This window comes from Coregonus clupeaformis, chromosome 30 (assembly GCF_020615455.1).
Source record: "Coregonus clupeaformis isolate EN_2021a chromosome 30, ASM2061545v1, whole genome shotgun sequence".
Lineage (NCBI taxonomy): Eukaryota > Metazoa > Chordata > Actinopteri > Salmoniformes > Salmonidae > Coregonus > Coregonus clupeaformis.
In genome coordinates, this window is record NC_059221.1 from 5413044 (window position 1) to 5425903 (window position 12860).

At 45.0% G+C, this 12860-nt stretch overlaps 1 protein-coding gene across 1 annotated transcript in view; it reads left to right on the plus strand.

Moving 5' to 3' along the window:
* The window catches only part of LOC121545945 (nucleolar complex protein 2 homolog), a 52239-nt gene extending 40053 nt beyond the window's left edge, over window positions 1–12186 (plus strand). The window contains exons 14-19 of the mRNA XM_041856881.2: window positions 238–339; window positions 744–887; window positions 3888–4001; window positions 4517–4649; window positions 10903–11016; window positions 11750–12186. Of these exons, the coding sequence (XP_041712815.1) occupies window positions 238–339; window positions 744–887; window positions 3888–4001; window positions 4517–4649; window positions 10903–11016; window positions 11750–11892 (750 nt within the window). The 3' untranslated portion in view covers window positions 11893–12186. The remainder of the gene's footprint in view (window positions 1–237; window positions 340–743; window positions 888–3887; window positions 4002–4516; window positions 4650–10902; window positions 11017–11749) is intronic.
* Window positions 12187–12860: the final 674 nt, after the last annotated feature.

Below are 12860 nucleotides of genomic sequence, written 5' to 3' on the forward strand. Positions count from 1 at the left end.
AAATAGCTGTGATCCGTAACGTGTGTGTGTGTGTGAGACGTAACATAAGGATTGGTGTTAGTGCGCTAAGGTGTCCCTGTTTGTAATCAAGTTTCAGACAGAATTGCGACCCCCCCCACACACACACACACACACACACACACATTGGTTCTTATAGGTTATTTTACCCAACAAGTCTCTTGAATGTGACGTGACAATAACATTTCAATGTTTCTGAGTTTGTTGTTGTTGTTTCAGGATGGGCTGCTAGAACAGATGTATGACCTCATCCTGGAGTACTTCCACTCTCAGGCCTTCTCCATTGGCTTCCCAGAGCTGGCCCTGCCCACCATCATCCAGGTAATACCACCACCATACCTCGTCTCACCTCCCCACACGATGGACACTTGCCTTTTTTTATTTTACACATTTGCTAAATGGTCAGTTGTTTTTACGGCCCTGGCGACCGACCACTGAGCCCACTTCCTCAGCCAACCGACCCACGAAGTCAGAATCTGCCCTCACCAAAGTAAACAGTCACTGAAGTCCTCCTCTTCCTTCGCCCTCTTCCAGACTGCATGACGGAGTTCTTCTTGTACTCTTAGCCTTTACTGTTGCTACACACACACACACTGGGCACAGAGTATCGACGACACAGTCCAGAGGGAAAAGACAAGCACCAGACTAGATTATTATTTACAGTTTTTCTCTCTTCCTCCCTCTTTTTTTTTTTTTCTGTCTTCCTGTCCTCCGCCGCTCCACAGCTGAAAGCCTTCCTGAAGGAATGCAAAGTGGCCAATTACTGCAAGCAGATCCGCCAGCTCTTGGAGAAGGTACAGGAGAACAGCGGCCACATCACAGCCCGGAGACAGAGGGCCGCCTTTGGAGTGGCCGACGCAACCGCCGTGGTGAGTTTGGCTGTGTGTAAGTGTGTGTGCGTCCGCCCACCCGTGAGCGAGCCTGTCAGTGCCAGGTCGTCTGGGCTGCTGTTCCAGTGCCCTCATTTCACCTCTTCAGCACACACACACACTTTCCCATCAGTCCCTCTGTCTGCTACCCCCAGTATATAGAAAGTACCTATATGATATTCCAGCTTGAATTGGGGGGTTTATCAGTAGTGATGTGGGTAAAAATATGATATTATACTGAACAAAAATATAAACACAACTTGTAACAATTTCAACGATTTCACGGAGTTACAGTTCATATAAGGAAATCAGTCAATTTATTTAAATTCATTAGGCCCAAACCTATGGATATCACATGACTGGGCAGGGGCACAGCCATGGGTGTGCCTGGGGAGCCAGGCCAAGCCAATCAGAATGAGTTTTTCCGCACAAAATGGCTTTATTACAGACAAAGGAGAAATGCTCACTAACAGGGATGTAAACAAATTTGTGCACAAAATGACAGAAATAAGCTTTTTGTGCATATGGAAAATTTCTGTGATGTTTTATTTCAGCTCATGAAACATGGGACCAACACTTTACATGTTGCGTTTATATACTTAAAAAATATTTTTGATCAGTATATATCGATACTTTGTGGCAAGGTAGCGTTAGCTTGCGCTAGTCGACTGTACCTGTGCCAATACTCCTGTATTTTGCATCCAATAGCTTGTTCTGCATCTTGTTTTTAAATAGGGAGCCAACATGTTTTCAGCACTTTTATTTCCATGACTGATCAAAACTCATTTTCTCATGCTCTCTTGTCTCTCTGGAGCAGACATATAGTGAGCAATATGTTTGTAACATCAATAAAATTGCAGTACCGAATCGCAATACATATAGAATCGTGAGGATCGCAATACATATCGTATCGGCACCTAAGTATCGTGAGCTCCCTGGCAATTCCCAGTCCTAGTTATCAGACATTGCGAGTTTTTCAGCAGCCAAGGCTGATGCTTCTTCAATCACGTGATGGTTTATCAATGGTTGATTCTTGAGTCATGTTTGTTTCATTCCAATTAGTTAACTAATTGTTTCTGAGAATAGCTTTGAAGCTGAACAGAACAATTTTAGATAGCCCCCCTCCAAGAGAGTCCAATTGTGCCAACAGGTCAAAAAAAGACAGCATGCACACGCCCACAGAAGTCTGTTGGGGAGCAACCACTGCCCAGATGAGTCCCGCCCCCAGCACAACCCCTTCCCAAAACATATGCACACCAGTCTGGGAGAGCTAACGTAGGAAGTGCCTGTGAAGGTCTCCTCCTGCTGAGAGCATTTAACCATCATGCGCCGCCTGACCCCTAACCCCCTGAGCGCTCCTTTGGCTGTGTCCGTTACACACAGATAGTGAGGAGATAAGAGGCTACACACGCTGCAGTGAAACCTGAGTAGGAAGCGGAGGAAGGGAAAGAAATGCTGGAGGAGACATCCCTATGTAAACACTGGCGCTGGTTGAAGGACGGCTCTGTGGTCATTAATGTTCTTAATAGGTTTGAACCAGCCGCCCCCCCCCACCCCTCACCTTAATGAGCGAAGGTTTGCGTGCGTGTCTTTGTGTGCAGAAATGTGTGTTCTCTCTCTCATTGTATGCACTCTCCACCTGCCCCACCAAACACACACACACACTCCCAAGGCTGCGTTGCTTTGCTCCACCCAGTCCTGACTGAGTGCCTCGCCCAGCACCCGTGATAAATATTTAAGAGCGTTTAGGAGTGAAATTAAAGAGGGGATGTCTCTGTGTAATTTAGCCTTGGAGAAGTCTGTGTGTGCATGCTCGCCGGCAGAGACCAAGAGACAGACAGCGTGGCACCGGGGGCAGCGCCTATCGCCACGGCTCCCAGCCCAGAGGAGCCTGTCACCATGGCCGGGTACAGGCACGTTTCAGGCTGCCGTGGAAAGGACATCGCTCCCCTCTGGCCCCAGACACCAAAACACCCCCTACACCTCACCCAAACTAAGAGTTAGCCTAATTAATGGTTACCCCCTACCCTCGCTCTACTGTACAGTAGAAATACAATATTCAGAACCACACGGAGTGAGCACTAGTTATTGGATATGCCGGAGAGTTGTACCGGTAATTGAAGCATTGAGTGTGCCTTGTAGCATCGTGAGTGTACATTCAAGCATTTTAGTATTATCTTTCAGTCTATCTTTCAGTTTTTAATATTTATAAAACATGCTACTGAAAACGGTGTTTCCTTGTCCTCAGATCACATTTGAATGTGTCTGAACTGAAGCCTAAATATATGTTTTCTTAGTAGGCCTATGCTTTTTATATATATATTTTGAGCGAAAGGGTTTTTGCCCAATTACCCAAGTAGGTAGACCAGGTGTGAGAGAACGGTAAAGCCAAAATATTACCCATAATCCGGTTAGCGTTTTGTCTGGGTTTGAAGTGTTTTCAAAAGCCTTTGCTCTTTTTCTGTTCACGTCCTCTCCTCTTTGTGCCAGGGACCAGCCTAATAACCGCCACTGCAAATTGTCGTAAATAGGTTTAGCTAACCGACGAAGGAAGCCGCGGTCTATACAGTCTATTGGATTTGGAGGTCAGATAATCCTATTGGGCCTGATCAATACCATCCGCAAAGATCTTTAGGGGAAGGACTGGCGTAAATCCTCCAAGTCTCCTCTTTCAGCCTCTCCTCTCTCTTTCATCTTTCTCTCTCTGTCTCTCTTGTGATCTGTCTGTCTTTCTCTCTCCCCTTTTCTCTCCCTTCTAGTTGTGTTGAGGCGGCAGTGGGCGACGGCTTACCGAGCTCGCTAACGAAGCAAATAATGTTTTGAAATCTAGATTGCAATGAAAGTACACCAGAATACCCCAACGTTTTGATTGAATCAGATATTAGGAAAAAAATTAGCACCCTTGCACTGCTAGACAGTAATACCTCAAAACACACACAAACGTAGAGTGGCTGTTTTAACAAGTGTGTTTCATGCTGTTGTTTGTGTGTGTGTGTACAGGCAAAGTGGGAGAAGCAGACTGCGGAGGAAGGCACTCCCCTTACCAGGTACTACAGCCAGTGGAAGAAGCTGAGGGAGAAGGAGATCCAGCTGGAGATCTCTGGGAAGGAGAGGGTAACTATCAGACACACACCAATCAACATAGTAACCGCTTTAGGGCCAAAGACAGTATTTTCAGGACATTAATTCAAATGAGTTAACGACCTGATCCTATTTAATGAACTATACATGTAACTTGGAAAGTGTGAGTAGATAATGCATTGTTGTCAATGAGAGATTGGGGCAAAAGGTTCATGCACACATCTTAAGAATTTGGTTGTTTATTAGTTTTTCAGTGTGGTCAGTTCTCTACAATTTCCAGTAGTTTTAGTAAACAAACTCAGGTGTAGGCCAATAAATTTTCTTCTTAAAAAGTTTGTCAATGTGGCCCTAGGCTTTCTTCTGGTGAGTGTTAACCCTAGATATCTGTAAAGTGTTTTGTATAAGTGACTTTGCTGCATGTTCTGAATCTTGAGCAATGGTCTCGTTGTCATACATGGTCCTAAATCACCTGGTCCCAAATCAAAGTTTTCCATAACACTACATTTTGAAAAGGAACTGCATATTGACGATTCCTCTCTCGATTTAAGATGGAAGACTTGGATCTCCCTGAAATCAAACGCAGGAAGATTCAGGAGAAGAAGGCTGTGGACAAGAAGGAGTTCAAGGATCTCTTTGAGTCTGACAGCGACTCGGACAACGATGGAGGACTCAAAGTCAAAGGTAACAAACTCCATTCGCATACACAGCAGGGTCCTGTTTAGAGTCGACCGGGGGGGGGGGCTCTAAACAGCGTGGAAATTAGTGTCCTTTTTCCACACTGAATTCTCAAAAATTCCCATCCAAAAGAGCACAATTGTCCAAGAAATATGCTTCAAATGTAGATTTTTTGACATGAGAATGGCCATCTGTTCAGATAAGCATGATATTCCCTTTTTTCATCCTTTTTATTGAATATTGGTTTTCGGTGAAATTATCGACCGTTACTAATATAGCCATAAAAGGCCAATATCGTCCAGAAATATCAGTGAACTAGTATATCGGTCGGGCTCTAGTCCTGTTCATTAGTCATCAAATGGAAGGAAAACAGACTGAAACAGTGAGGGACTAAGTAAGGTCCAAAACGAGCTCTTCAGTAAGGCCATGCTACTGCCAATGTTTGTCTATGGAGATTGCATGGTTGTGTGCTCGATTTTATACACCTATCAGCGACCGGTGTGATTTGAAGGGGTGTCCATATACTTTTGTAAATATAGTGTATATTTGAGTTCCGATGGAGGCTCTTCATATCCTTCATTTTCGATTTCCTAAGAGGAATGATTCTGTCAATTATGTTGTATGTAGCAACAAAAAATGGCCTGGGTTATTCAAGGCAGGGCTCCAGACTAGTTTTTCAGTTGGTGGCACCAGCCGATGATTAGGTCGCACCAATTTTTTCCTGCGCCTTCACGCAGTAGAAAACATTTCTATAACCTTATAAAGTGCTCTATTAAAAAGTGTAATAGACTGAAATGGTATTGAAGAAATAAGTTGTTTCATCATCTTTTCATGGTGTGGTTCAAAATATTTTGTGCAACCTAATCCAGTGATTGTCATGCATTTTGGGTAGAGAATTATGTTATTGTTATATTTTACTGTTAAAAAAGGGCTCCAGAATTTTCTGATTTATTTTGGTTCAATAGAGATTAATTTTCCTGCATCTTTGTGCTCCAATATCATAGGCTAATTTATTTGGGGCTATTTCACCACCTGACATTAGCTAGATCGCTAACTCTTAATATATTACCCACAGCTAGTAGTCATGTATTAATCTAACAGTAAATGTAATGTCCCAAAAAAGGTTGCCTTTGTAGCCTACCGGCCAATGAGGCCTATGAACTCGGAATGGCCAATGTGCATTTCACGCGCTCAGTATCACAAAGCCATACCAAATATCTTGTTTGTAAAATAGTTGCATTGAGCTCAACATTTAAGTAGAGAAATAAAGTATACCGACAAAGCTGAGAACATCCCCTCTCCAACTGTGACAACAGGATAGCTGTGTTTTCCCCCCAATTGGATTTTAAAATGTTATACAATCAGAACACACTTTTTTCTCCCTAAGCATTTTGTTTCCCATGGAAAGGACAGAGAGTGGCTCGCTCGACACAGCAGCAGGCCCCAGCGAACAGCTACAGAGGCAGGCAGGCAGGCAGACACTGTCATTGCAGGAATCATAAGGATAATGGACTTTACTGTTTGACCAAATCATGGTTTTAGCCTCCTAAGAAATAGGACGTTTTGAGTGAGGTGAATGAATGTGCAGCTCGCACCGATGCGACTTAATCTATATTTTTTAAACTCACACAACCAAGTCAAAGGCCCATAACAGAGCGGCACGTCTTGCTCTTCATTGTAATTAGAGGTCTGATATAAATACTATGCATGCCAGTCTCTCTTGGCTAAGAGTTGAGGAGAGACTGACTGCATCACAATGTGTTGAAAATCTCAAATTGTTTGCATAGTCAACTTACACACAGCTCTGACACACACTTACCCCACCAGACATGCCACCAGGGGTCTTTTCACAGTCCCCAAATCCAGAACAAATTCAAGAAAGCATACAGTATTATATAGAGCCATCATATTGCTAAAATCAACAGCAAACCTGATTTCAAAAACAGATAAAGCAATACCTCACGGCACAACGCCTCTCCCCTATTTGACCTAGATAGTTTGTGTGTATGTATTGATATGTAGGCTACATGTGCCTTTAATAGACAAGAACAGCTCAAGGACAGAACTACATACTTTTTTTTAAATGTTCTGTATTATGTCATGTTTCATGTTTTGCATGGACCCCAGGAAGAGTCCTAATGCAAAAGCTAATGGGGATCCTAATAAAATACCAAGTACCAAAGGGTCGCAAAATGCGACTAAATGGTTGCATTCTGAGCCCTGCAGTCAAGGCATACATTGCCTGATACTTCTCTAGATCTGCTGACACTCATTACATTTTCTGTTGGAGTTGGCCAGTAAAGGCCCTGGTGGAGACTCTTACCGGATGCTCATGCTTACACTATGCCTGTCTTGGCCACTAGGGGTCTGTATGGAGTTACGTGGAGGCCATGTACAGACTGTTGGCCAGAAGCACAGTCTAACACACACACATATACACACAAACACACACACACACATACACACAAGCACACACACTGTGTAGTAGGCTATTCAGAACTGCCTCTATGGCAAGGATACAGCTCCCTTTCCGGGATGAACATTTGGCCTCGCTCTTTTTGGAATATGACGTTACTTCCCTAATCCTGAGTTAGTAAAGCTGTATTGAAGTCGGTGCTAGTGAATCCTGCTCCCATTCAGACTGGCTCATTCTGAAGAAATGGACAAGTGGCCATAGTGTTGCCAAGCTGCCCTCCCAGCAAGACCTGAGAAAGCTCTCTGTCCATTTAGTTGATGTCTCTACTTCTCTCTTTCTTTCTCTCTCTCTCTCCCTATCCTTCTACATTTCTCCCTTTTCTCTCTCTCCATCTCTTTTTCTCTATCCCGCTCTACCCTCCTATATTTATATCCTTCCCCCTTTCTCTCTCCTTCTATATTTCTCTCTCAGCTGTCACTCCCTTCTTCCTTTAGCCTCTGTGTATGGCCCTCTGCTCTGGGTCATCCACAGGACACGGGCATGGCAGGAGCCCTCTTTTACAGCTTTACAGTTGGACACGCTCGAGGGGGGGAAAGAACCGTAGAGGTCGGAAGGAGAGAGTAGAGTGAGGGGGCGTTAGGGGATTTTTTTTTTTTTTGCATCTGGTCCTCATTGTAGGGAGAGTCCCCGCAAAACGGCGGGCAGCTGCCGGCGAGATTCCGGCCCTCCCCTCCCTCACCCTGACGGCCCACCCGCCCACCCCCGTCTCTCTCACAGGAAGCGCAGCCTTGGATCCCGGTGGGGGTTCCTAATTCAAACCAGCCCACTGGAACTGCCAGAGGTGGCCGCTCCCCACTACATTCCCCTCTGCTCTCCTCCAGCTCCCAGGGCTTAACTGGATGCCCCTGCATGTCCTTCAAACGCACACAAGCATGCATGCATGCACGCACGCACGCACACACAACCCCCCCCACCCCCAGTCCTTGACAACCTTCCAAACTTTAGGCAGCTCAACAAACTCGATGGTTGTAGAGTCAGCTGAGTTGCCCCAGTGGCATATAGGGGGAGATAGTGTGAGGGGGAGACGAGAGTGTGAGGGAGGAGAAGGCTAGTTTCTGTAAATGTGTGTTGTTATTGTGGGGGAATAAGTCATAGGGTCATATGGGGTCAGACAGGCATGTAGATCCCGCCGTCCCTCCCAACCCCAGTCAGGGTGTGTTTCAAAGTGTATTCGCCACGTGCACAGGATACAACAGGTGTAAAACAGGACAGTAAAATTCTTATCTTGAGAGCTCTTTCCTGACAATGCGGTGAAAGTAATGTAGATAATAATAAAAAATATAATAAAAAATACACAAGAATTGCGATATAAATAGAAGAAAGGCGATATACAGGTCCGTGCCAGTAACTTCTTCATTGCAGGGCTACTGGAGTGGTTGAGGTAGGTTTATACATAGGGCGGCAGGTAGCTTAGTGGTTAAGAGTGTTGTGCCAGTAACCGAAAGGTCGCTGGTTCTAATCCCCGAGCCGACTAGGTGAAAAATCTGTCGATGTGCCCTTGAGCAAGGCACTTAACCCTAATTGCTCCTGTAAGTCGCTCTGGATAAGAGCGTCTGCTAAATGACTTAAATGTAAATGTAAAAATAAAAAGTTACTGGTAGTAGGATATACATGTAAACAGGGCTGAAACGTGACTGGTAGCAGGAATACATACTAATGGTAATCTACAGTATACGTGTAAACAGGCGTAAGAGTGACCAGTAGCATGATAAATCAGTGTGTGTATGTGGGTAGGGAAAAGAGGGAGGGAAGCTGGGTAGAGCTTGGGTGTTTTTCTTTGAAAATTATGCCACGTTTTGGGAGCTCCTGGGCAGAGGAAGCAGCCATGTGTTACTGACCAATTAGGCCCTTCTCAGGGTCTGGGGAGTCAAGGTAATAAGGGGAGAAGAGGAGCATGGGAAGAAATGGTTGAGCGAGGAAGTGTCCTCTCCTGGACACCAGTCCTGTCCTCTCCTGGCCACCAGCCCTGTCCTCTCCTGGCCACCAGCCCTGTCCTCTCCTGGCCACCAGCCGTGTCCTCTCCTGGCCTCCAGCATCTCATCAAACTCCACTTCAAAATCCAGGGACCACTCTGCAGTGGCCTCTGCTACACACACACACACACACACACACACACACACACACACACACACACACACACACACACATTAAATACTTTATTTGAATCCACCAAATTTACAAAAAAAGAATCCAAACATTTCAAAGGTCCCTGTATGCATGGCACTCAAGGGTACAGAAAGCACCTCATTCTCCAAACAGCTAGGCTGCCCACGACAGCTGAAACAGAGCAGTACCTAGCCAATTGCTTTGCCCTAGTTTTTGTCAGGCCTGCAATCTGGAGGCCACGCACTGCAAGCCTGTGTACGTGGCCGAGACTGCCAAATATCAGCGCCACCAGCTTGCACCTACACCCGAGGCTGTCCAAGCATGCCACGAGGGGCTGGTATTTAAGCAGCTTCTCGGCGAAGGCCTGCTCCATGTAGCCGTCAAATGAGCAGCCCACTTCCCAAATTAGCGCCTCCCCCCACAACAACAATATCTGCCGTATTTGGCACACAGGAAAACACATCATCAACATCAAACCAGCTTCCCCTTACACAATAATGTTTATGCATATGTGTTGTTGGTGAGACTACTTGTCTCGCCTCGTTGGCTATCAGGTCAACAAGGCGGTCATGTCTAGCAATGTACAAATCCTTGTATGAACAGCAGCCATCACAACATGGGCAATGGACTCCATTACATTTGACTCATGTAGAATACAAAATGGATCATGGTTTGCAGGGTACCAGAGTGCTAGATTATATTTTGTTGATAGAACTTGCAGCCTCGCCTTAACAGTAAAGGTGAGAATGTCCTCTCAAACGGCAGCATTCTGGTACATGGAATGGGAGGCAGAGTGGACAGCACAGTCCAGAGCAGCGAGTTTCTCCTGCAGCTTCAGGCTAGTCCAGTGTTGCAGTAGCAGCATTTGTCTGATACAAAAGAGTGTTGTCCTGGATATAGGATGAGATGTTCCATCATGGGTGACAGAAGCCTCCACATCAACACACACACACACACACACACACACACATCAACACACACGCACACACACACATCAACACAAACACACACGCACACGCACACACATCAACACACACGCACACACACACATCAACACACACACACACACACATCAACACACACACACACACACATCAACACACACACACACACACACACACTCATTAAAAGCATAACATACACACACATATTAAAGTACAACATACATATTTAAGAGGAATTTATATCTGTCTGAAGTGATGCCTGCCTGCTATCTCTAGGCTATTTGCTATATTTAGGCAGCGAGGGGGTGTAAGATGTGTGATATTAGCTGTGGTAAACTGTCATGAGTATTTTGTGTCGTGGCTCTGTCTTCTCAGCTCCATCACCATAAGGTGGTTAGATGCTACCTACCTACCTGCATGAACACACTTCTGGGCTCATATTCATAAAAAGTATCAGAATAAGAGAGCTGATCTAGGATCAGGTCCCCTCTGTTCATTTAAATGTATTCATTATGATCCAATATGAAAACGGATTCTAGATCAGCACTCCTACTCCGAGACACTATGAATACAGGCCCTGAAGTGTTCAAAGTGTACATTATAAGTGTATAACATTAAACCTATCTTTAATTTGTTTTGTATCTGACTCCCATCAGTAAAGCCAAGTCCAAGCTAATGAGTATATTCCATTTTTACTGTTTCTTAAAATCATATCTCTCCTTCCTCTTGCCAGACAAAAAGGGGGGCTCTGACGACGACGATGATGATGATGATGATGATCTTCTTCAAGAGCTGTCTGACCTGAGCAATGATGAGGGGGTGGAGGAAGACCAAGATGGTGCCTCAGGTTTGTGCACTGGCTTCTCTCTTACAGTACGGGACAAATATGCACTTTTCACACTACTGAGGCATGCTAAGCCAAGTTCTACACCGCTGGCCTGGTTATGCATTCACTGTAGTTGCTGGAACCGTACTAGAAAGGACAAGCTGAAAAGAAACTAGCACCGTACGATACAAGCCAGCACAGTACGGTTTGGGCCGGCACACTAGTGTGAAAAGGGTCAAGACATACAGTGCCGGTCCAGAAATGACCCCTAGCCTCATACCACTTTTGATTTGGCAGATCTGTAGGGAATATGATGGGTGTAAGCAAAATGGTGATGCTCCACCTAGCCTTCAAATTGATCGCAGGGCAGCTTCCAACATATTGTTTACTTCTATCTAGTCTTTTATAAGGAAACCTGCCATATTCTCCACTGAAATCAAACCCATTGTGGGCACAAATACCCACCATCACATTTCTGCATTTTACATCCATTGCTGCCTGATATTAGCACTCATTATTTACTTGGGGAAGTATTGTAGAGTGATTGTTTTCTACTCATTAAAAAAAGACACGTATAACATCAGTATAAAGAACAAAAATAATTGAAACTTGCTGTAGTCCAGACATTTTTCACTCCCACTTAAAGGGGCAATCAGGGATTGGTACATCCTTTTTTGGACTTTGGCTTTGTTGTTTGAATCCCAGATTGCCCCTTCAAATGAATCCCTCCTTCATGATCTTCCTTCCTCAATAGATGGTGGTAATGATGAGGATGATGATGAAGACGGGGTTAAAGCCTCCAAGGCGCCCATGCAGCTGTCCAGCGTGGCTCTGAAAGAGTTGGCAGAGGGAGATGAGGACTTGGTGGAAGACCTGGAGCTGTCCGACCAGGACTAGAGACACACACATTTAGACACACACACACACACACACACACACACACACACACACACACTAACACATGGTTGGGGGTGGAGAGGAGTAGAGCGTTGGATTGAAGCTCCTCCCCATCTCTCCGTACATTTAATCATTACTGCCTTCCTGTTGGACTCTTTTCTACATTTATTTTATTTGACTTATTTTGTTTTAGTTTGCTCCTTCAATGTGTACAGCACAAACATGTATTTAATGTAATTGTACATTACAACCTGGCCGTGCAATTTGACAAAATATTAAATACTTCCTAGACTACTTTGTTGGTTTCTGTGCGAAATACCCTACTGATGCAATGCTTTCTTATTTCAATGTACAGGATTATGTGGTGTGGTGGGTTGTAGCCAATAATTGCATACATGAGCACCTGTGTTTTAGCAACTGACATTTTTTAGAAGAAAGGTCTTGACTACACTATCCTATGGTTGGCTGGATCAGGCGGTACTGGGTAGGGGGACAGAGAGAGGGCTTCAGTATGCCAGTCTTCTCTGCCCAGGCGGTGAAGCAGAAACACAGACTGGTCTGTTTCCCTGCCAACCAACACCCCCCCCCCCCTTCCACTCATTCCCTCTTTCCCCTCTCTCTTCTTCATTGGGAATGTTGGAACAGAACTGAGAGCCCCATCCAGAAACAATCGCTAGGCACTTGGACTGGATAGGTATGAGCAATATGGCCGACATTCCGCCTAGCAGCAAGAAAGAATTGATGCTCCGAACTCCTTGACTAAAGAGTTAATCTCTTTGCGGTGTTATCTTTTAAGACCTTTTTAAAGGGTGTGTGCGTTCAGTACTTGTACATGATGGCAACTAGTTGAGTAGAGCTGAAGACCAAGCCAATGAAAGCCCAGGAGTGGCCCATAGGGGATCGATGTGTTTGACAGCTTCAGTGGAAACTCTGTTTTCTTTTAAAGGCTAAAGGTGGGTGTGTGCACT